General features: G+C 45.5%; 1 protein-coding gene across 3 annotated transcripts; it reads left to right on the forward strand.

Annotated features, from left to right (window-relative positions):
- The first annotated feature begins 408 nt into the window (after window positions 1-408).
- On the forward strand, window positions 409-19,077 carry LOC119382831 (thymosin beta). 3 transcript variants are annotated; one of them, XM_037650704.1, is made up of 7 exons: window positions 417-583; window positions 6,260-6,306; window positions 11,364-11,461; window positions 13,783-13,896; window positions 16,156-16,269; window positions 16,856-16,897; window positions 18,551-19,077. In XM_037650704.1, exons 2-6 carry the CDS (start codon window positions 6,290-6,292, stop codon window positions 16,858-16,860), a joined length of 348 nt encoding a protein of 115 aa, XP_037506632.1. In that variant the 5' UTR covers window positions 417-583; window positions 6,260-6,289; the 3' UTR covers window positions 16,861-16,897; window positions 18,551-19,077. The 3 variants fall into 3 exon arrangements, with proteins under 3 accessions (XP_049268288.1, XP_037506632.1, XP_037506631.1); XM_049412331.1 differs by lacking the exons at window positions 6,260-6,306; window positions 16,856-16,897 and adding an exon at window positions 15,272-15,386 and having other exon boundaries at window positions 409-583; XM_037650703.1 differs by lacking the exon at window positions 16,856-16,897.
- The last annotated feature ends 1,519 nt before the right edge of the window (window positions 19,078-20,596 follow it).

The raw sequence follows: 20,596 nt of genomic DNA on the forward strand, positions 1-20,596 counted from the left end.
AAACCGTCTCTGTACAGCGGTTCGCGCAAAAACGCGGATGCCTGCTGACAGCTCACGTTGAAACTATTCCGGTATCAGAGGCTGCAGGGCGTGCATTTGTCTTAGCGGGCATTGAACGAGCCAAAACAACGGACAAAATGAAGAACGCTACAGTAACTTAACAAATAACGCAGTGCGCCACGAAATGACAGGAACCGCCTGGGATGATATCAGTGCAAAATTCCCGGAGTGCGAGGAGCACGCGCCGCGGGAGACGATAAAACAACCGCAACTTCCTTTATATATTTTTTTGCAATATCCGCAAGTCCTTTTCTTTTTTCTGGCATGACTCATCGCGCCAGGCGTCCACAAGCTAGCTTGCGTAACTGCTCGCGCATGCGCACGAGTGCGCGCCGTACTCTCGAACCCCGCCGCTCTGCGCCTGCGCGTACCCTGGATCCCATCGACTCTTTCAGCGGCAGACGACGACCCGCCGCAGTTTGGAGTGTTCGGCAGCACCGGTGTCGACGTAGCCAGCTCTGGTGGAAAAAGAAACGCTAAGCTCGCCAAGCCGATCCTCCAGGTCCAGTGGACAAAATCCGAGGTGGGTGCCACCGTTATTCTGCCGCTTTCTGCCGCGTCGACAACTCGGAACAACGGAGAAAACTGCGCGACGATGTCGTCTGCTCTTTGTTTTGGTTGTGCAACTGGGAGTTGTTAGGCCTGACGCGCCGCCGGCGTCAAAGTTGGGCGTCGGCTGCAGCTTAGCGCGCCGGGTGTGTTGTGCTTGTTGCTCGTTGCCGCTACTTGTTACGCCCGTAGTTAGTGGCTTGCCCTGCTTTGCCTTGCAATGCCATAGGATTTATCCTAACCGTTTTCAGCAAACCTACGTGAAAGGCTGTCCCAAAACAAAGCGCTGCGATACGTCATAATAGGTCCGTTTTTTTGTGTAACCCGAGATGGGTGGGAGGTGTCGCGCAACCGCAACTGTCCCGTGAAGACCTGTCACTCGCAGTCTGGCGCGCCTTTCTTAGGCCTTGCGTCGTTGTTTGGCGACGCATAGCTTGACGGCACCACAGGAGACGCTTATATAGCAGTATTCGCTTGGCCGCCAGGTTTGTAGATTCGGCGCCTTCTCTGAGCGGCTTTGGCTAGGCCGTCAATGACCTATATTGGCTGCGCCCGATTTTTAACGGGGGCCAATGCCACCCCATTTGCGCTTATTTATGGCCAGACGCTTCGCAAGTATTTTTTTTTTTTCGGTCGTATCTGCTCAGTCTCCAAAATTATGTCCCGTCGATACCCGCTTCTAAACCTGTGCACCTAGGTGTTTTTATCTGAACCTAATCTACCCTTTTGTAGTGGTGCGGTGCAGTTTTAATCTCATGGGAGTAAATGCAGGAAAAGCGCACTTACAGGTGACGTGAATGTCTACATCCCTGGTCGTGCGCAACTGCGTGCTCATTTTATGCGGAATGACAGAAATGCGTGATAACCGATCATTCTCAATGTTGGCTACCTTCGGTACCTATCTGATAACAATTCACTTATGCTCGAAACGCATGGGCGTTGTCTACAATTTTAGTACTTTCATCTGGGAAAAACTGAGCGTTTTGAGTAGCACAAGTTAATGCGCGTCAGATTTAGTCATAGCCTCACTATCTTTTTTCTTCAGAGCCCTTTATTTCGCGCCATAAATTAACATGCCTCAAGTCATTGTTCACTTCTCAGGAAAACGAACGCCTCGTGTCTCCATGGGGATTATCGGTCAGGCTATTGACCTTTAATGATGCCGTCGTTATTGAATATATATGCACAGGTTGCTCATTTGCTGGAGCAAGCCTTTTTTTTTGTCATTCTTTCATACTGACGCCATTTCTTCTCTCGCAGAATGAAAGGTTGGGTAGGTACTCCGGCGCGCTTCAAAGCCCGGTTGGCCACGGTCGGCGCTACGGTGCTACGATGTCTGCCTGTTGCGTCGACAGCAGCGATGGGATGTGAAGCCGCGCATTTTGATTCACTTCCAGCAGCGTTTTACTGTCGAGAGTTCATAGACCTCCACGGGCATCTGTCGTTTCGCATACTCGACAAAGGCTTATTTTCGTACTCGGGGGTGTTATCTTGTGGTCATTTGAATTCCGACTGCATGTTAATCACGGTCTACTTTGCCGTAATCGGACCGATCGATCGAGTCAGACTTGCGGAGTCGCATGCGACCCAGCAGGTTCCAACCTACTTCTGACTCGGATTTTAACTGCTGCGACCTTACAGTGCTTGTCCTCGATAATTGGTTTAGTTCGCTTCTGCCACTGCAGTCCCAATTTTGCCGATTGCTACTCCTAATAGCTATTCGGTAACGATTACGAATATAAACGTGTGTGCGGCTGCCAGACCGATCGGCCGCTCGCAGCCCGTGAATGCCGGCTTGGCCTTGTTTGCCAAAACTTCTCTCGAGGGGAGAGTCGGACGGCGTTGCCACGTCCTCAAAATAGCAGGCAGGCGGGCAGCCTCCGAGGGGCGCGTAGGCAGCCGGTCGCTGCGCCCAAAGCTCGTGTGGGGAGGCCGGCTACGGCGCCATAATTCTGCCCCGTCTCCCTCTCAGCGCTCTCGCGTGGGACGAGTTCGCAAAGCGTGCGTCCGCGCGCATTCTACCGAATGAGCATTTTATTACGAAATGAAAACAGCGCGCCGTACTCGTTTACCTGTCGTTATCGTGGCGATCGCAAGCAGCGACATAGGTCACCCTTTTGAACCGGCCAGCCTGTACCGCGATAATTTCACACCTTCAATACGTTAGAGCGGGCGCACGCTGATACGTCGCGGCGAAAACAGAAAAGTTGACGAATGATGTATTCTCAAGTGTCGCTGGCGTGTGGAGTTTGCCACGCCTTCCGAAACATGTTGCTTCAACGTTTTCGAAAAGAGTATAAAGGTTGACTTGAAACACACTGCTCTAGGTTCAGCCGAATGAAACTAAGATACTTAAGCCAAGGAAATCTTAGGAAACACGATTTGTTGATTTTAATTGTAGCGTATTACTTACGAGATGAAATGAATTAGTGGACGACGAGGCACTGCTTTCGCCGGCCCGAGTCCACAGCGATCGAACTAACAAAGAACAAATGTGCGCTCCTCAATCTTCCACAGCAGACGACGCTGGTCGAAGCACACGCCTGAGCGGGCGTTGTCAGGTTGATCTCTCTTCCCCCCCTTCATCCGCAGCGCGCAAACCCTTTTCGTGGCGAGGTGACAAACGTGACTGGGCTAGTTTCTGGGGTGTCCATTGTTCCGCCTCCCCCTTCCCTCCCGCTGCGATGCGGCCTCGCGGCCCCGTCCGAGCGCGACGCGCGTGACCCCAGAAGCCGGCCTGCCGCCGCCCTTCCCCACTCGTCGGGCTTCCTTCTCATTTTCTCGGCTGGCTGCCTTTGGTGGCCGCGCGATGCGTCTGCAAAACTGGCCCGACGATCCCGACGATTCCACCGCCTTTGGTCGAGTTCGTATACCGGTAAACGCCGCCCGCCGTGTACCCGCAGCACGCCTCTCCCCGCTCCTCCATCTTCTCGTATGGGACCTCCTCTCGCGCATGCGAACTTGCGATTCCGTCGGCTTTCGAGCTTCAAGTGGTCGTCGCCTTTCCGCAGAGCAACAGTTTGCTCGGTACGCAGATCGTACAAACTCTGCGAGCTGCAGTCGAAAAAAAAAGAAAGCTGGGCGGGTGAGAGGGTGTCTAAAATTTATGGAAAGGACCAGTAATCTTACTAACCTGCATACTGTGTCTTTAGGCCATAGGACTTTTGGTAAGGGGTGTTCAAAGGAGTGGTGACGCCAAATATTGAGGCTATAAAAAGCCTGCCATAGGCTTCCTTTGTATGCAAGGACACTCAGCACGAGGTGTTGGACACAGCAAACGTTTTAGAATATATCTTAATTCACTTCCAAAGTGTGCCTAAATGCTCATTCTCGCAATCGAGACATTGCTAGCGTGACTGTCACTGACTTCACTGTGTAGTAAGTGTAACGTGTGGGTGCATCAAAGCTGTCAGAACATATTAGTGATGTGCACTGAGCGGTGACCTGCAGCTCTGCTGCACCAGGCAAGCCAACAGAGCATCAGCTGCGAAACTTCTCTCATTTTTTTTTCTCAGTGTCCTGCCGAAGTAGCCAAACTTGCTCTCATTTTGTAAAGTGCTTCACATCGTCACTTGAACCTGTGAAGGCAACTTTAGAGAACTTGTTTGTTCTCTCTCCTTTGCTTTAGCATATTGGGTTACCTAGCTGTAAATGTGAGACTCTATAGGTGGGGCCACGTGGCGGCGCTAAGACGAACCAGGCAAGCACAGAATTGATGTTGCAGAAATCTATTCTACCTCTCTGCTAGTGTAAATTCTTGGCAGCGACATAGTTCTGAATGCGTTGCCTTGTTACGCATTTTTTGGCCACGGTGACCAAGTGAAAACGCAGAAATGCATCTATAATTATGGTTGCACGAAGCGTCACAAGGTGTTGATATCATCTGGTAACCCAGTACTCTGCAAAGATCTCTGCATATACCGTAATTCCGTACATGCTAACATTCTCTATTAGAGAAATTTATCAAGTTTTGAGGGCATCCAGACAGTTACTCACGTGTGTGAGAGTACATGATGGAGCACTGCGTGCGTATTAGCTTTGTGGGCCCACGTGTTCAGACTTCCTACACAGTGACATCACTGTCCAACTCGGCGCCCAGAAACCGAAACTGGAAGTTCATATAAAAGAGGCGACATCAGATTATTGTCTGAAGATACATCATTCTTGGAGCATGTATCATGCTTCCTAGAGAAGTAAGAATTGTTGCAACAAAGAATGCGTAAGCCACGAATTTGATGGCACCACCCCTTTAAATGTTAAACTAGACATGCATCACACATTTGAATTTACAAGCTAGCGTCTGGCTACTGTACCTGGTGTACCAGAAGCTTGACTGTTAGGGACATTAGAGAGTTTAATTGCAATGGCCCCAAAGTGGTCTACATACGTAAGCCCTTTCATTCCTTTTTATTCTCCATAGTTGTGGCTGGAAGTACAAAGGAACGGAAGTGTGCAGACGAAAGCGCCTTGGGGTCGTCAGCACCAAATCTCTATTATGTCAGACGTGCTTCACCAGTTGCTGTGATGAATTGACAATGCAACAGTTGTTCTGCACAACTGTAGTTCAGTGGTTTTGCTGCTGAGCATGAGGTCGTGGGTTCAATTCCCTACCATGGTGGCAATTCTAGGGAACACTAATTCTGAAATGAACCCAGGTGTTCTGAATGGCAGTCAAGTATTCTACCGCAGAGCCATGGCATAGCTGGAAACTGCTTTTGAAAGAGACCCTATACAGTTGTCATGTCAGGCAAGGAGTCTCATTAACAGATGTTATACTATTGCGTGGCAGAAGTGTAGAATCGCACCAGGCATCACACCTTGTGAATTGCATAACGAGTGGGTGGTTGAAAGCTGCCAACTCATTACAACGGGTTTTGCTATAATTCATTGCCTGTCACAGCATCCACAAAATGTGCAGCTACGTTAACTGCGCACATTGCCGTACAGACGCGTAATGGGCATTTCACAACTATAATTGCAGTAGGCACCCTAGCATAGTTTACCAAGGCCAGTGTCATAAGCAAGGATGTTAACTGAGAAGGCGATGCGAACAGGGCCTGATAACGCAATCGCGTTGCACTCTAACGGTGAAGCTTAAGCGCCCTCAAAGTTTTTATTGTTACTTGGGTTGCATTGCAAAATAAACTCTTCCTATGAGCTTGAATGCTTCAGAAAGGAGTGCATCGGAACATGGGCAGCTGTAGGTAGGTGTACTGTGTTGTGGTCACAATCAAGTCTTTGTACATTACTCATGGTCGTGTAAGCCTGTTAGTCTGTGTAGTGTTTCTTCTTTAGTGGCTTCCAAAGGCGGTCCATTAATGCTTGCACTGCTGCCTCTAAGATTTGTTTGTGACCTACACAGGTATGAGGATTCTGTTGATCAGCTTGGACAGGTCAGTTCAATCTACTGCTGTAATTCCATTTTGAAACTGAGTGTGCTTAATTAATAAAAGGCTGCTGGGGCAAGCACAGGAGTTTATATTTTGCGGTAATGCTGTTAAGTTGGTCTCATTGATCTTAGGTTCACACTTCTAATTTTATTTCTACGGGTGCATGTTGGCGTGGTGTGTGTGTGTGTGTGTGTGTAACTAACAGCGTGTGCATGTTGACTACCCCCCATGCTGTCCCATCCCGGCTACCTTGGACACAGTGGTCATCCCCTTCCTTCTGAGTGTGCATCATGGACAAGCACCCCAAGTAAGCAGTCTTTTGCTGTGTGCAGAGAAACTGTTGCATGGCACTTGCAGAATCTTATGCAACTGAATGACTTCATCAGTGGAAGGAAAGGGGGGAAACGCACATCCTCTCTGAGCTGCAGCGTGCAGTTGCCTCAGCAGTGAGACTGAGCTGGGTCATTGAGTTTGCAACATTCAAGGAAGTATGTTGACATTAAGAGAGGTCAGACTGGAAACATCTGTAACAAGTGCAACTGGTGCAGACATTATTATGCTATGCCCACATCGTGCATTTAAAGGGACACTAAAGGCAAATATTAAGTCGACGTTGATTGTTGAAATAGCGGTCCAGAAACCTCGTAGTGCTGCTTTTGTGCCAAGGAAGTGCTTATTTTGAAATGAAATCACGCTTTTAGTGGTCCGCATCGCGTTAGCGCGCTTCAAATCTCCCGCCTGAAAATAGGACTCTCATACGTCACTGCTGCCGTGCCCAACGTTGCCCGCTTTTACTGCGCGGCCGCCGACACTAGTAGCAGCCGAGCGGAAGTAGCGGGACCCACAGTAGCAACAACGGCGCTGCGGCAAAGACTTGCTCGGATGGGCACATTCAAAGCCGTCACCAAGTTGCGGTTGGTCTCGTAATCCTCAGTACGAAAGTGCAGCGAGCACACACGCAGAGGTTTTGACTGTTTAGCACACTGGCGCTATGGCATGGCACTAAGCCACTTCGAGCGTAAGGGTTCATTCCGCGGCACAGTGAAAAGACACACCGGTTTCCTTGCTGCAGCACTGGCGTTGTGCACCATTCGGGCATCCGGCAATATCACACGCATGCGGCATTTTGTCGAACTTTCTGTCAGAGCGACTTTCACGAGCGCGCAAAACACGCACGGCAGTACGCGATCCCGAAACTACCACTGAGACGGGCGAGGCACAGTTCGGCGAAAACGGAACCTTTGAACCACGCGCGCCGTTCCCCATGGCAACGCCACGGAGGTTTTGTTTTCCATGAATCAAGCAGAAACGAACAAACAGAATTTTATTACGTCTTTTGATGCTCGGAATGTTCTTTTTTTACTGCTGCTAGTTTGATTACTAGTGATTTATTGTAGACCGACTTCCCTACGTCATCGGGATCACTTCGAAAATGTCCCACTCGTGGCGCTCATCATGTGATACATTTAGCTTAATTTCTCGGTAAGTAGGGCACTGCTGTTGATAATATTTCCGTTTTAGAAGTTGTCATACATTGGGCTTTCACTCTGACATAAATTGTTATTTGCCTTTAGTGTCCCTTTAAGCAGCTTTAAGAATAGCATCCTTTGGTGTCTTTGCATTCCCGTAAAACCCAAATTCCATCATACGAGTGTTGTCGTTTTGCACTCTCCTTGCATTAACTTGAATTCCTGGTTGATAGACACCTGGAGCTAGAACCAAATGTTCCCTTGCAAAGACATGCTTGCGCTTGCAAGCCTATGCATGCTCTAATGAAATCCGAAGACAAGTTCTTGGATTTAACATAAGTTCTTGAAATATGTGGCTAATGGCACATATTTAGTCTTGGACATGCAGGGCTGTGTGGTTGGTTGGTTTTACATGACATGGCTGCCTAATTAAAACTTCATAAGGTTAGTGTCAGTGTAAACTTCATAAGGTTAGTGTCAGTGTCTACATGTGCCATGTCAATCTCAGATTACATATATTAAGGAGGGAGAAACTTTTTCTCGAGTTGAGGTCTGTATTAAAAACTTAAAAATTTAGTCACATCGCTTTACTTGCGGTACTATATGTCCATGCCTACACAAATAATTTGGCACAAGTCGGTGTCGCATATGCGTTATTGCCTCTAGGCAAAGCTGCAGTGCTGTGTAGGTTTACACTAGAGCAGAGTTCGTATGTGAATAAACCTTGTGATCTACAAAGCTTCAGAGGTTCAGTGGAGAGCATTTGGCATAAAAGCATTACAGGAAGTACATGGTGACAAGTCCAGTTTCATTTGTGTGCCTTTGCAGCAGAAAGGAACCAATGCAAGCAATTCCAACTTGCAGCACTTCTGTTTCTGCAGCTTTTCTATTGGCTTACTTTTGTACCTTGTTTTTTTTTATAACAATTTCAGTGTCGTTTATCATGTCCGGCTATATGTGAGTGGGTAATGTGCACTTCCCTTTTCTCAGTTTTGATGATGCACATTATATGTAGTGGTGCCTTAGCTGCGTACTTGTGGTGTAGAACAAGATAAGTCTGCTAAACCAAATGCCATAGGATGTCATCGCATGTGCACTATATGGCTTAAGGAAATTGAGGAAAGGTACAGGTACCTGCTGAGCAGGGGTAGTTTTCTACCAGTCCAACTCGTGTTACCTTTCCTTGACTGCATCTTTAAAGCGACACTAAAGAGAAAAATGATTTTCCTCGTATTGGTAAATTACTTTCACAATTAGAAAATCGCTACGCTTGCCGTGAGATGCTTGGTAAGCCAGAAAATACACAAAAGAAAATGTGGGTGCAATGCCACCTTGAAATTTCCACACCAAACGCCGTAACGTGATTGATTCCGAAGGCGTCTGGTAGGTCCCATGTAGTCCCTAATCTATAAAATTAAGTGCATTGTCTCTGAAGTGCCATAGACCTAAGATACGAAGTTTCGGGAAATTTCGTTGAGCCAATGTTGCCAGAATACGAAAAATACACTTTGAATTACGTGGCGTCATGCGTTGAAATCTCCACGCAAAATTTAAAAATGAAATATTGACCTTGATTTTCTCCTACTAATAAAGCTGATGGTGAAATTAACATGAGTCCTCAGAGTGCAATTTAGCAATTTAAAGGGGCACTAAAGAGGAAAGCGATTTTTCTCATATTAGTAAAGTACTCTTTCACGATACCAAAAACACCATGCTTTCTGTGAGAAGACGCTTAGTGAGAAAACGTGCAAAAACAAAATGTGGGTGGTGACGCCACCTTGAAGTTTCCGCACCATTCGTCGTGACTTCACATGTTTTGACGGTGCCTACAGGGGACTACGTAGTTCCTAATTGGTAAAAATGAAGTACATTGTCCTCTGAGGGGCCCATAGACTTAACATACCAAGTTTGGGGTATTTTTGTTGAGCCAATGGCGACAAAGTACGAAACACTTTGAAATCTGATGTTACACGGGGAGATTTCAGCGTGAAATTTAAGAATGACACTTTGAACTTGATTTTCTCCTCTATTAATAAATCTATGATGGCGAAATTAATGACATTAGAGTTCTCAGAGCACAATTTATCGATCTAAGGGTCATTCCATGCCAAATCACCCAGCGTATTTCCGACCATCACAAATATGGCTGAAAAAATTTCCACGTTTTTCTTTAAGTTCAAAACTCGTTCTGCTCGTTTATTTCTGTTGCCAAAAATTTTCTCGCCTGTTTGTGAGAGTCTGTAGTTTTGCGCCGACTGAGCTAAAGGGCATCAAACAACAATTTTTTTCAAAGGGCGTTTACAGGATGCACTCAATAAAATGGTATTTCCGTCAAGCTAATGAAGTGATGTAACTGTAAAAATCATGACTTATTTATGTATATCGATTCTTCGAGGGCTTTTGGCACGAGCAAAATTGACTAAAGTTGCCAAGTTTGATATTTTTTTTCAGGAACAAGGCAAACTCAAAGGGTAGAAATTATATACTGGAAGCCTGTTCGACATGCTACAAAATAAAAATAATTTATTCGCTGAAGGTATAGCAAATCGTCTGAAAAAAATGGAGAATTTCACTTTTTTTGAGAAAATCTCTGTATTCATCGTCAAAAAACTTGCCTTGGTGGTCGGACTAAAAATATGCACGATACTTCATTTGAAAGCTCTATGTATTAGCTGAACATAGACAAAGTTACAAAAGGGTATTATTTTTTTAACTTGAGAAATATTTTTTTGAAATTTTGTATCTCCACCAGCTTTTCGCCTACGTAACTCAAGCGGCATGAAGCACTCGCAAAGGCAATCTTCAGCCCATGCTCACTGACCTGGGATGCAGACGTCAAACATGGTGCTGTCTATAAAGCAACCCCATTTCCTTTTCCATTACTTTATAGACAGCACCATGTTTGACGTCTGCATCCCAGGTCAGTGAGCATGGGCTGAAGATTGCCTTTGCGAGTGCTTCATGCCGCTTGAGTTACGTAGGCGAAAAGCTGGTGGAGATACAAAATTTCAAAAAAATATTTCTCAAGTTAAAAAAATAATACCCTTTTGTAACTTTGTCTATGTTCAGCTAATACATAGAGCTTTCAAACGAAGTATCGTGCATATTTTTAGTCCGACCACCAAGGCAAGTTTTTTGACGATGAATACAGAGATTTTCTCAAAAAAAGTGAAATTCGCAATTTTTTTTCAGACGATTTGCTACACCTTCAGCGAATAAATTATTTTTATTTTGTAGTATGTCGAACAGGCTTCCAGTATATAATTAATTTCTACCCTTTGAGTTTGCCTTGTTCCTGGAAAAAAATATCAAACTTGGCAACTTTATTCAATTTTGCTCGTGCCAAAAGCCCTCGAAGAATCGATATACATAAATAAGCCATGATTGTTACAGTTACATCACTTCATTAGCTTGACGGAAATACCATTTTGAGTGCATCCTATAAACGCCCTTTGAAAAAAATTGTTGTTTGATGCCCTTTAGCTCAGTCGGGGCAAACCTACAGATTCTCACAAACAGGCGAGAAAATTTTTGGCAACAGAAATAAACGAGCAGAACGAGTTTTGAACTTCAAGAAAAACGTGGAAATTTTTTCAGTCATATTTGTGATGGTCTGAAAAACGCTGGGTGATTTGGCATGGAATGACCCCTAAACAGATTCATTGTTTCTCTGTAGTGTCCTGTAAGACCAATTCATTGTTTCACTTTAGTGTCCGTTTAACTACAGTATAGGCATTCACTTTTTTGTAAATGACAAGGCTAGCAAATTGGCTTTCGCAAAGTTATATCAGACAGTGCCATTGCCTACACACTTGCACATTTTTATAGTGTACGTGATGAGAGGCCACTAGCTCTGATGCTGTACTGTTTACTGACGACGACCACCCATTTCTAGGGTCGCTGACGAGATTCAGCAGGAGCTGGCCAGCTTCAACGCTTCCTCCTTGAAGCACACAGAGACCCAGGAGAAGGTCCTACTTCCTTCCAAGGAAGGTTTGTGTCCACCTTTTGTTTTAATCAATGCGCTGCAGATCTTTTCCCATCATTTGTTACGTTTCAGCCTCTCTAGTTTTCCCAGAGGCCCAGTAAGTGCTAGAGCATGCATTTTTTTCATGTATGCATGGTGTTATTCAGTCGTTGCTGTGGCACTGCCTGCTTTTGTTTGCACTGTCGGCAGTTTAATGGTGTCCAGGTATATTAACCAGGCTATTAGTATAAGACATGCTTCCAGAAGTATAAGACATGCTTCCAACTAATGTTATTTTTATTCATTTTGCCCTTTGTGATTGGTTTAGTTGCAGTTGTACTGGCACATTATATTGGGGATCTGTCACTTTGTTGTCAAAATTGTTGTCAAAAATTGACCCTCATTTTGTTTCAACATAATCAATATTGTTGCAGGCAGCATGGGTGCTACCAGCGTAAGTGTCAGTGCAATTGAATGGGAAATAGGTAGAATCCGTCGTTGCATGTAAGGTTCAAATGGATTTGAAACAATGACCAAATTGAATTTCCTGAGCATACTTACAGTACTACACAATGCCGTAGCGGAATTGCTTCTCATACATGTGCAAGTGGGCATAACAGGAGTCGTGATCGGTTTTTTTGTTCGCTGCTCGTCATGTCAGCTTAATGGCTATTGCACAACATTGAGCTCGAGGTCCTTGGTTCATTTCTGGCCATGACAGCTGCATTTTGCGGAAGTAAATTGCAAAATTTTATGCAAACCCACCCTGCTATGACTTGGTACAATATCGCAGTGCCTATAAATTTCAAAAGTAAAGAAAATGTTCATGTACTCAGACTTAGCTGCCCGTTAAAGAATCCAGGGCACTTACCGTATTTACTCGATTCTACCGCGCCCTCGATTGTAACGCGCACCCGTTTTCCGCGACCAAAAAAAAAAAAAGTAATACATCGATTGTAACGCGCACCCATTTTTCGTGAGAGAAAAGAACAAAAAAAGTCCGTAGGAGTCAAACTTCGCACATTCAGAAGAACAAGTATTTGGGTTTTAAAGAACTAAAGTTTCAAAAGAGTAAAACACAGTCAAAAAGCGGGCCTTGTCGCTAAAACTGTCACCACTACGGCGGCGATACGAGTCGCGTAATGAATCAGTCCTCGTCGCTGTCGGACAACTCCTTGTCGCTGTCAGCACTCTTCGATTTCGGGAAACCGGCCCTGCTTTTGTCCACAGAAACTTTTTCGTGAAGCTTTGCTGTAAAAAATCTTCTGCTTCTGTTTGCGCCAGTCTCGCACGCACGTTTCGGGAACTCCGAACGACCGCGATGCGGCCCGATTTCCGTCCGTCTCTCTGCACATGTAATAACTATTCTTTTAAATGCGGCATCGTGGTACACTAGTCGAGTATTTGGAGTCGACACTTCCATGCCGTCGATGCGAACGCAGAACGGGATGACAATCTCCTCGGCACACGTACGAACTGAAAAAATGGCAGAAATGGCCAAGGCGCGTAGGAGGCGGCCATTTTGAAATGTCGATGGCAATAGGATAACCGAGATTTTTTTTTTTTCGGTACTCGATTCTAACGCGCATGCGATTTTTGGATTCATTTTCCCGGAAAAAAGGTGGGCGTTAGATTCGAGTAAATACGGTAAAAACCCAGAGGCCTCCACTATGGCATGCCTCGTATTCATGTCGTCTTAGCATGTAGGACCTTGTTTTTTTTTTTTATGTTTGCGTTAATGCCGCTGTACTCAGTTACAACCCAAAAAAAATGGTCAGCTCCGCTCACAGCCATCCCTCCCACAGAGAATTTGCCAAGATACTCCATCCAATAGCACTTAATCATTTTTGTGAGGTCAAGCACTTCTCGAGTGTTTCAGAGTTGACTTCACCACACACACTTTTGTGTCGCCCGTTTTAGGGTAGAAACTTGAACGTTCAGGTAAATTTTGTCAGGAACTCTGACACCACCGCTCAGCCAAACATAATATTTTATGTAGTAACGATGAACCTTTAACTCTTTATATGCATATTATTTACATTAGCCAAGGAAAAGTACTTCCGGTTTTGAGTGGAAACCAGCTAGCACGACTGTCCTTCACAGCTGAAGGGCAGGCATGCCGCGGTTCTGTGGGTGGAGCTGAGATTTTTTTCTTTGGTTTAAACAGAGTACAGTACCTTGCATGGTACCTCGAGCATTGTTCTGGCACCTTGAGGATTGTGAATAGCTCACTTGTCGCCTCTCGTTCAGTCAGTGGCCTGGAGAATGTGGAGGTGAGTTTCTGGGAGGGTGACAGGAGCAGGTAAGGGCTGCCCATGAAGTGTGGTGTGCATGGCCTGTGGTGCAGATGTTCAGCAGGAGAAGATCCACAACAGCCTGCTGGAAGGTGTGGAGCAGTTTGAGAAGACGAGCATGAAGCATGCACACACGCAGGAGAAAGTGTGCCTCCCAAAGAAAGAAGGTTAGCGCCGGGTGCGCAAGGCTTCTTGCTGGTGCCACTTCTTGAAACTTTTAGCACTTTGAATCCTTGCGTATAACACTTAGTTTCCTTAAATCCCTGAGTCATTGGTGAATTAGACTGGCAGAGAAGGCTGGAAGTGTAGGTGCAGCAAGTTTCGATGCAGAATTGTGAGCACTGCTGGAGGAAAAGTATGCTAAAAATTTAGATAGTCAGACCTGCAATGTCTGTCGTTGACTGAATTGTGCACAATTTTCTTCGCAACCTGAAGATTTATCCTCAAGTGTTTGGCAGCATTAAGCTTAATAGTGTCATATCTGTAGAAATCCAAACAAGTCTGAAGTTGAGAAGATGCTTGAAGGGATGAGGAAGTCATAGTGTAGTGAAGAGGGGGAAGAAGAAACGCTTGGGCGTCTGTTGCTGTGCATGTGATCTGCATTCGTGTTGGATTGGCGCTACTTCGACTGCACAAGTTGTCAGTGCATTACAATAAATCGTCATACGACAATAGGAACAAGGGATGTTGCTGAAGCCTATGTTCTGACAAGGGATCTTGTCGAAATATTGGCTGCAACGCTTGTTCAATATACTTCTAGCCAAATATCTCTATAACTCGTGGTCTAGATGACACAATGAAATGCCACTGCCTTTTTTGTACGCCATGTACTTAAGAGATTTGCAGCAAGGAGCTTTTGTTAATTTGGTAGCAATATGGAGTGGCACCAGTAAGACATTTGTTCTGTGTACATCTCTCAATCTTTCGGTGGTTGGGGCTTGGCATGGGCATTCTGGCCTGTTTTTGTCCTTTTCTCCTCTTTGTGTCAGTAAACTTTTCTTGTGTCAGTGTGTGTCTAGTTTATCATCACTATAAAGGCCTTGTGTACATGCACTGAAGTCTGAAATATGCTAGACATAAGCGCACTCGGCATTCTACAGTAGGTATCGTCCAAGTTTTGTGCCTTGTCTGTTTAGCATGATAATTGATGGTAGCGCAGGCTAAGGACAAGGACAGAAGAAAGACATTCGGCACCACACGCAGTGCTATGTGTTATAGAATGTCTTTTGTCCTTGTCCTTAGCCTGCGCTACCATCAATTATCGTGCTATACCAACAAGCCCAAATTGTCACCCTCATTGTCTGTTCAGCACAGCAGGTTACGCATCCTTATGTAGTGCACAGAGCCATTATTTATAGAAAGTTTGTGCATAATGTCTGTGAGACTGCACCATACATAAGGCAGTTATGATAAGAGGGCGAGTGTTACAGCATTGCAAACTGCAGCAGGGTGCCTGCTGTTTGCACGGTGATATGCCTTTTGGTAGTTTTTCGGTGCTGCTCTTGCCATTTGCACTGAGCCGGTGATGATCTCTTTCTGCAGTGTCCCAAAATGGACAGCAACAGGCAAGCATTATTAGGTGGCATCAAGGGCTTTGAGAAGTCCCGGTTAAAGCACACAGTCACCAAGGTGAAACAGTTCAAGCCCACAGCACAAGGTTCGAGAGGCACGGCATGGCAGAATGATAGCCTTAGAAACACAGCAGCTATCCCCTTGACCCCACACTAGTGTAGCAGCAGCTGCCGCAAGCATTTCAGTGGTGCTTGGCCACCACTGCATGCATGGTGGCGCTCGGGCAGAGCTTTTGCCCCCTCCCATGTGGCTTCCCAATGTGTGAAACAAAAGCAGTTGCTCCCTTTGTTGGGCATTGCTCACTTCCTCAAATATGCCAGTGCTGGTTCTCCTCATCCTCTTAAACCTATAATCTGCTGCCTCCCCTTTGCTAAGAACCCGGTAACAAGGTGCCTTTCACTGAGCACCACCATTTCACTCCTGTGTTGCATTGAAGTTGCTGAACCCTTTTTTTTGTAACAACTTGATTGTGCTTTGGTGCATTTTTAACTGCATTCCTTGGTGTGCACAATTTGATTTAGTGACAAGTGGGACACTGAAAAGGTGCAGGAAGTTGAAAATGAGGCAGTATTTCAGCGCATTTGTTGTCCATTAGTGTTAATGACCAGTATCATTGGTTATTCATGACGACGTTGTCTGGCATATTCATCAACTCAGGTTCCAGCGCTGTATCGTATTTTAGCAACTTCATGTGCACCAATTCAGGGTCTCCTAATGGGCTGCAGTGTGATGTCTCCTGTCCTAAGCAATGTGTGTTGTCCAGAAGCATGCCTCTCTTCCTTCTTAATCCATTCACTTCTGTTCTAACAGTAGGGGTCTGTCTTGTTCCAATTGACTCTTAATCTTTCTTGCAGACATCGAGTCTGAGAAGGAGCACAAGCAGATGATTGAAGGCATCGAGTCCTTCGACCCCTCAAAGCTGAAACATGCGGAGACCAGTGTTAAGAACCCACTGCCGACCAAGGAAGGTACGTCCATTCAAAACATGCATGGTGGCATCAGTACTTCGTTGCTATGAGGATTGAGCAAAACAATGTCTGCATAATTCATGCGCTATCTGGTGGGTTGCAGTGTTTAGGTGCGTAAGAGGGGCTTGCGTTATCCTGAGAGCGTTCACGCTTATAAGCTGTGCCTCCTATGTCTTAGAGAGTGGCATTTCCTCATAGCTTAATTGTCTGATGGCTGAGCTTTTCTTCAGCTTGAGTTTAAAAAAAAGAGAATATGCAGAGCACAGTTATGAAAATAATTGAAAGAGCTTCGTTCAGGCTGCTCTCATCTTTGTGCGAATACAGTAATTGCCTCAAGTGTTCAGGTAACAAAGCTTGGAAGCTAATTGTGCAAAGAGCCAATCAGTATTCTGCTTAGTATCAGTATTGTGCAAACAAATCAGTATTGTGCACAGTATTCTGCTTTGCAATGGCTGCATATATTTCTGAGCCAACGTGTTGGCATAGCCTGATGAGGTGAGGTATGCTGCCGGCCAACATCATTGCAGTTAGCTTGCTTAGGAAGTTCTTTCAATGTAGTAAAACTTCACTTGACCAAACATTTCAGTTTGAGCCTTATGGAACCTACCACAGTACCATTACATTCAATGTAAGTAAATGTAGCTTAGTGAAATGCTGTAGCACTATGAGCTGTCCCTAGGAGGCATGTTCTAACCAGGTAGGATAAACAGACCTGCAATAATATATGTTGGATCCTTACAATGTCTGAATGTTGGTGTAAAATGACTGGGCTCACAGTAATTCCAGTTTAGTAAAAGTACAATTTTGAAGCTAACGTTTCAAAGTTTTCAGTTTTCAAAAGGACGATTGGCTCAGTGCTAATTTTATTTTCTTAAATACATGTCCAAAGTTATTTAGCAGGATGCTTCTGAAGTTCCTGGCTTCATTTGTACTAGAAGTCTCATTCTGTTCAGGGGAGACTGAAATTTTTATTAGAATGCGATAATGTTTTAAATCCCGCTACAAATTCTAGTTCCTTTAGGATAGAGGCCAGTTAATCCACTATCATTATGCTGCTAGCATTTTTAACTATTGTAGTTGAACATCTCTCTGAATGGAATAATTTGAAATACCTTTATTCATTCTTGCGAAGCAATAGTACATTCATCTGTGGTGAAACTTTGGAAACTTGTTGCTTTCATTGGACACTTTCTGCTGTTCTTAGTCTTTGGTGAAGCAGTCACACCATTTCAAACAGTTAGAAATTAATGTGAGCCCACTTGAGATACTACACTACAGTGCTAAAGTAGCAGTATAAAATACCTTGCATGCATATTCAAGAATAAACGTGCCAGATGCCTGAGGCTTTTTACAGTGAACATCAGTCTACATGAAAACTTGGTTAAGTGAAGTTTTTATGTAGATTAACATTTTTGTTGTTGTACTTTAATACTAATTCTGACAAATACATTAGGTTTACCCTGTGCTCCTGCAAGTTGCATGGAATTGGTGTGCATGCTGAAAATGCTCGGGGTTTTCCACTGCCAAACTAGCTTTCTTCAGAAGCAGAATGTGTTGTACTCAGGCTGGCCAATTGTGCTCCCAGGAATTCAGGTTTTTATGTTGCAAGATAGCCACATGGCTTCATAAGCTGCTGCAAGAAAGTGTTTCTTGCTTTTGGTGTCCTGGGTAAAGGGGACTGCAGCGTACCCACTCCCATCTGATGTGTTACATTGTGCAGCGCTGCTGTAAGCTTGCATATTCACCTTGGGAAACAAATGGTTTTCCTTCGCACTTTGTGCAAGGTGGCTTTAGTTCATGCAGTCCAGTTTACTATTAATGCATACACCATTGCTACGAAGCATAAACCCATCTAGTTATTGCTGACAACAGGCTGAGTGTCCTTTTTGCAATAGGCTGTACATACAAAGTTTTTGTTTCATCTGTACATTTTGGAACATTTGCTAATGACACAGTTGTCATGGGTAGAGTTGCAAGCAGTGCGACTATTTTTCTTGGCATAACGTACTATCAACGTCAAATGAAACCCGAACAGCGGCAAGCCTTTGCACTAGTATAGTGCACGCCGTCCAGTTGTCACTATGGACAGGCGCACATATGCGCAGTGCGGCCAAACTGGATGCGCGTGCCTGTCAATGGTGATTACAGGACGGCGTGCACTATACCAGTTCGAAGGCTTGCCGCTGTTCGGGTTTCATTTGGCGCCGATTGTACGCTTGTTACATATGTCGACGCCTCTCCATGCTCATTGTAGCTGACACTGTATCTATTTCCTTTTCAGTCATAGAACAGGAGAAAGCCGCGTGAAGAGCTGCGCTAATGCCAACACAACCGATGCCAAGAGAAACAAAGATCCAGTCATCGTGTCTCTCCTTGTCCCGCTTTTTTTTTTCTGCATCCTCCCGGGGGTCTTCCTCTTATCATCCTGGGCATGCATCCCTCTTGTAACTCGGCGGCCACACCAGCTGTTTCTTTAGTAGCATTATTTCTGGCAGCCTTTCATCAACAGAGGTGCTTGTTTGTGCGTGCATGGGGTCGGCAGCAGAGGGTCACGAATGCTTAAACATGTGCAACCAGAAGGTGCTGTGCAGTTGGGGGTTGCCTTGGCTGGCATACTGTGGCCAAACTGAGTTTTATTTACACTTCGGCACCTTGCAGCAAAAGATTGTGTGAAAGTCCTGTTTAGGCTGCCTCGTGATTTTGCAAACAAGATTTTTGAAGCTGGTTGTGGCACCTTTCGTTATTGATGCATTTTGTACGTGGAAAGGCGGTCGGATGTTTATTTAATAAATAATTTCACTTTCGGAACTGTCCTGGCGCTGGTGGTATTGCAAGAAGTACTGTGGAAGCATACTGGCAGAACTGGCATCATCAAAGGTGGGTGGCAGCTACTCTTCGCTTTGTTTTGGAATTAGCTTCACCTAAGTGGCAAATTGACATCCAGGTATAGAGAGGCAACAAAATAGTGATTCCACTCCTGCGCCAAAGTGCGCTAAATTGTATTTACTGCGCCATCCTGATAATATCGACGAAAATTGCGCCAAACTGCGCCAAAGTATCGGGTTTGGGGGCGTCTATCACCGGCAATCGCACGGCTGGCGCGTCAGAACATGTGCAGCTTGATCTTGGGGCTGCCGAAGTCTCAACCATGGACTAAGAATTATTCCGCTGAATAAATGGCGCTCGCCCCGAATAAGCCACGATGCCATGCACGGTGCCGGCGCAGCTTCTGTTCTGCAAGTCGTCTCGACAGCAAAACGCGCTCTCCGCAGAGGCTCGTGAAGTCTAGGCCTCTCGGTAGCGAGAAAGTGCGACGGCGATTCATCGGCGGACGTCGTCTGTTCTAGAAACGCTGCTGATAGCTCGTTTCAAGCGTTGCACGGCACGTAAGGAAAGTAATGTTCAGTAATAACTACATGTGTGCTGCTAAAATGTCTCGCTTCTGTTTCCGGACATCGCGGAATGAAATCTGCGATCGCTAGCAGTATATATGTGTGGAACAATATTGAATTTTTCTTGCTTCGCGTTTATGGAAGAGCACGCGAACGGTGGAAACGCGTTCACACTTTTCCTCAGATATACTCAGATCGCGATGTGCTTTTTTAATGACTTCTGCAATCAAAACAGTCGGCATGCAGACGATACGGGTCGCTGTTCTGCGATAGCAATTGCGCAAGCACGGACGACGCAGAAGCAGCCTTATTTATTGAAATAATGCATCCAAATGCCAAATATCTTTAGTGTCAATCGTGTTGTGACAATTTTACTCAAGAACTGCAGAAAGTATCGCACTGCATATTTAAATTTTGCGCGATCTGCACACCGTTCGATAGAGGCGCTTCCTGGTGGCGTCATCGCAAAAGTGACCACCGTCCTCACATTGGTTTCCTGCCATGGTTTCCTGCGAAGACTAGACGACACACTACCCCACAGAGTAACTGACATGGTCCACGCAGCGCAGTGCGCACCGCCATTCCTGGCATCTTCAGAGCTCGTCGATCCACCGGCACCATGCATCTGAGGCTGCAGACAGACGTTAGGGAGAGTACAAGGAGAGTATTTCGGCAGCGCGTTGCATAAGTCACATTGTACACAGAGATGCTCCGCGCGGCGGTCGCGGTTGCCTAGGCTAGGCGACGAAGACGCGGCCGTGGCGGCACTCCCCACGTAACACAAAAGAAGCTATTTGCCGTCTAAAAGACGTCTTGAACGGCTACAAAAAGGGCTAATAGACATCTGATAGCTGTGCTAATGTCCCGCTAGTTGACGTTTTTAAAAGACCAAGATAAGACATTTTATAGACGTTCTTGATTTTTCGCCGTTTTCG

Source organism: Rhipicephalus sanguineus, chromosome 2 (assembly GCF_013339695.2).
Source record: "Rhipicephalus sanguineus isolate Rsan-2018 chromosome 2, BIME_Rsan_1.4, whole genome shotgun sequence".
In the NCBI taxonomy this organism is placed as follows: Eukaryota; Metazoa; Arthropoda; class Arachnida; order Ixodida; family Ixodidae; genus Rhipicephalus; species Rhipicephalus sanguineus.

What these genes read in the sequence shown, in the direction of transcription:
- LOC119382831 (XM_037650703.1), top strand. An exon ending in CCTACTTCCTTCCAAGGAAG is followed by an intron (nt 11,462 to 13,782) that starts GTTTGTGTCCAC and finishes CCTGTGGTGCAG; the next exon opens with ATGTTCAGCAGGAGAAGATC. An exon ending in GTGCCTCCCAAAGAAAGAAG is followed by an intron (nt 13,897 to 16,155) that starts GTTAGCGCCGGG and finishes TCTTTCTTGCAG; the next exon opens with ACATCGAGTCTGAGAAGGAG.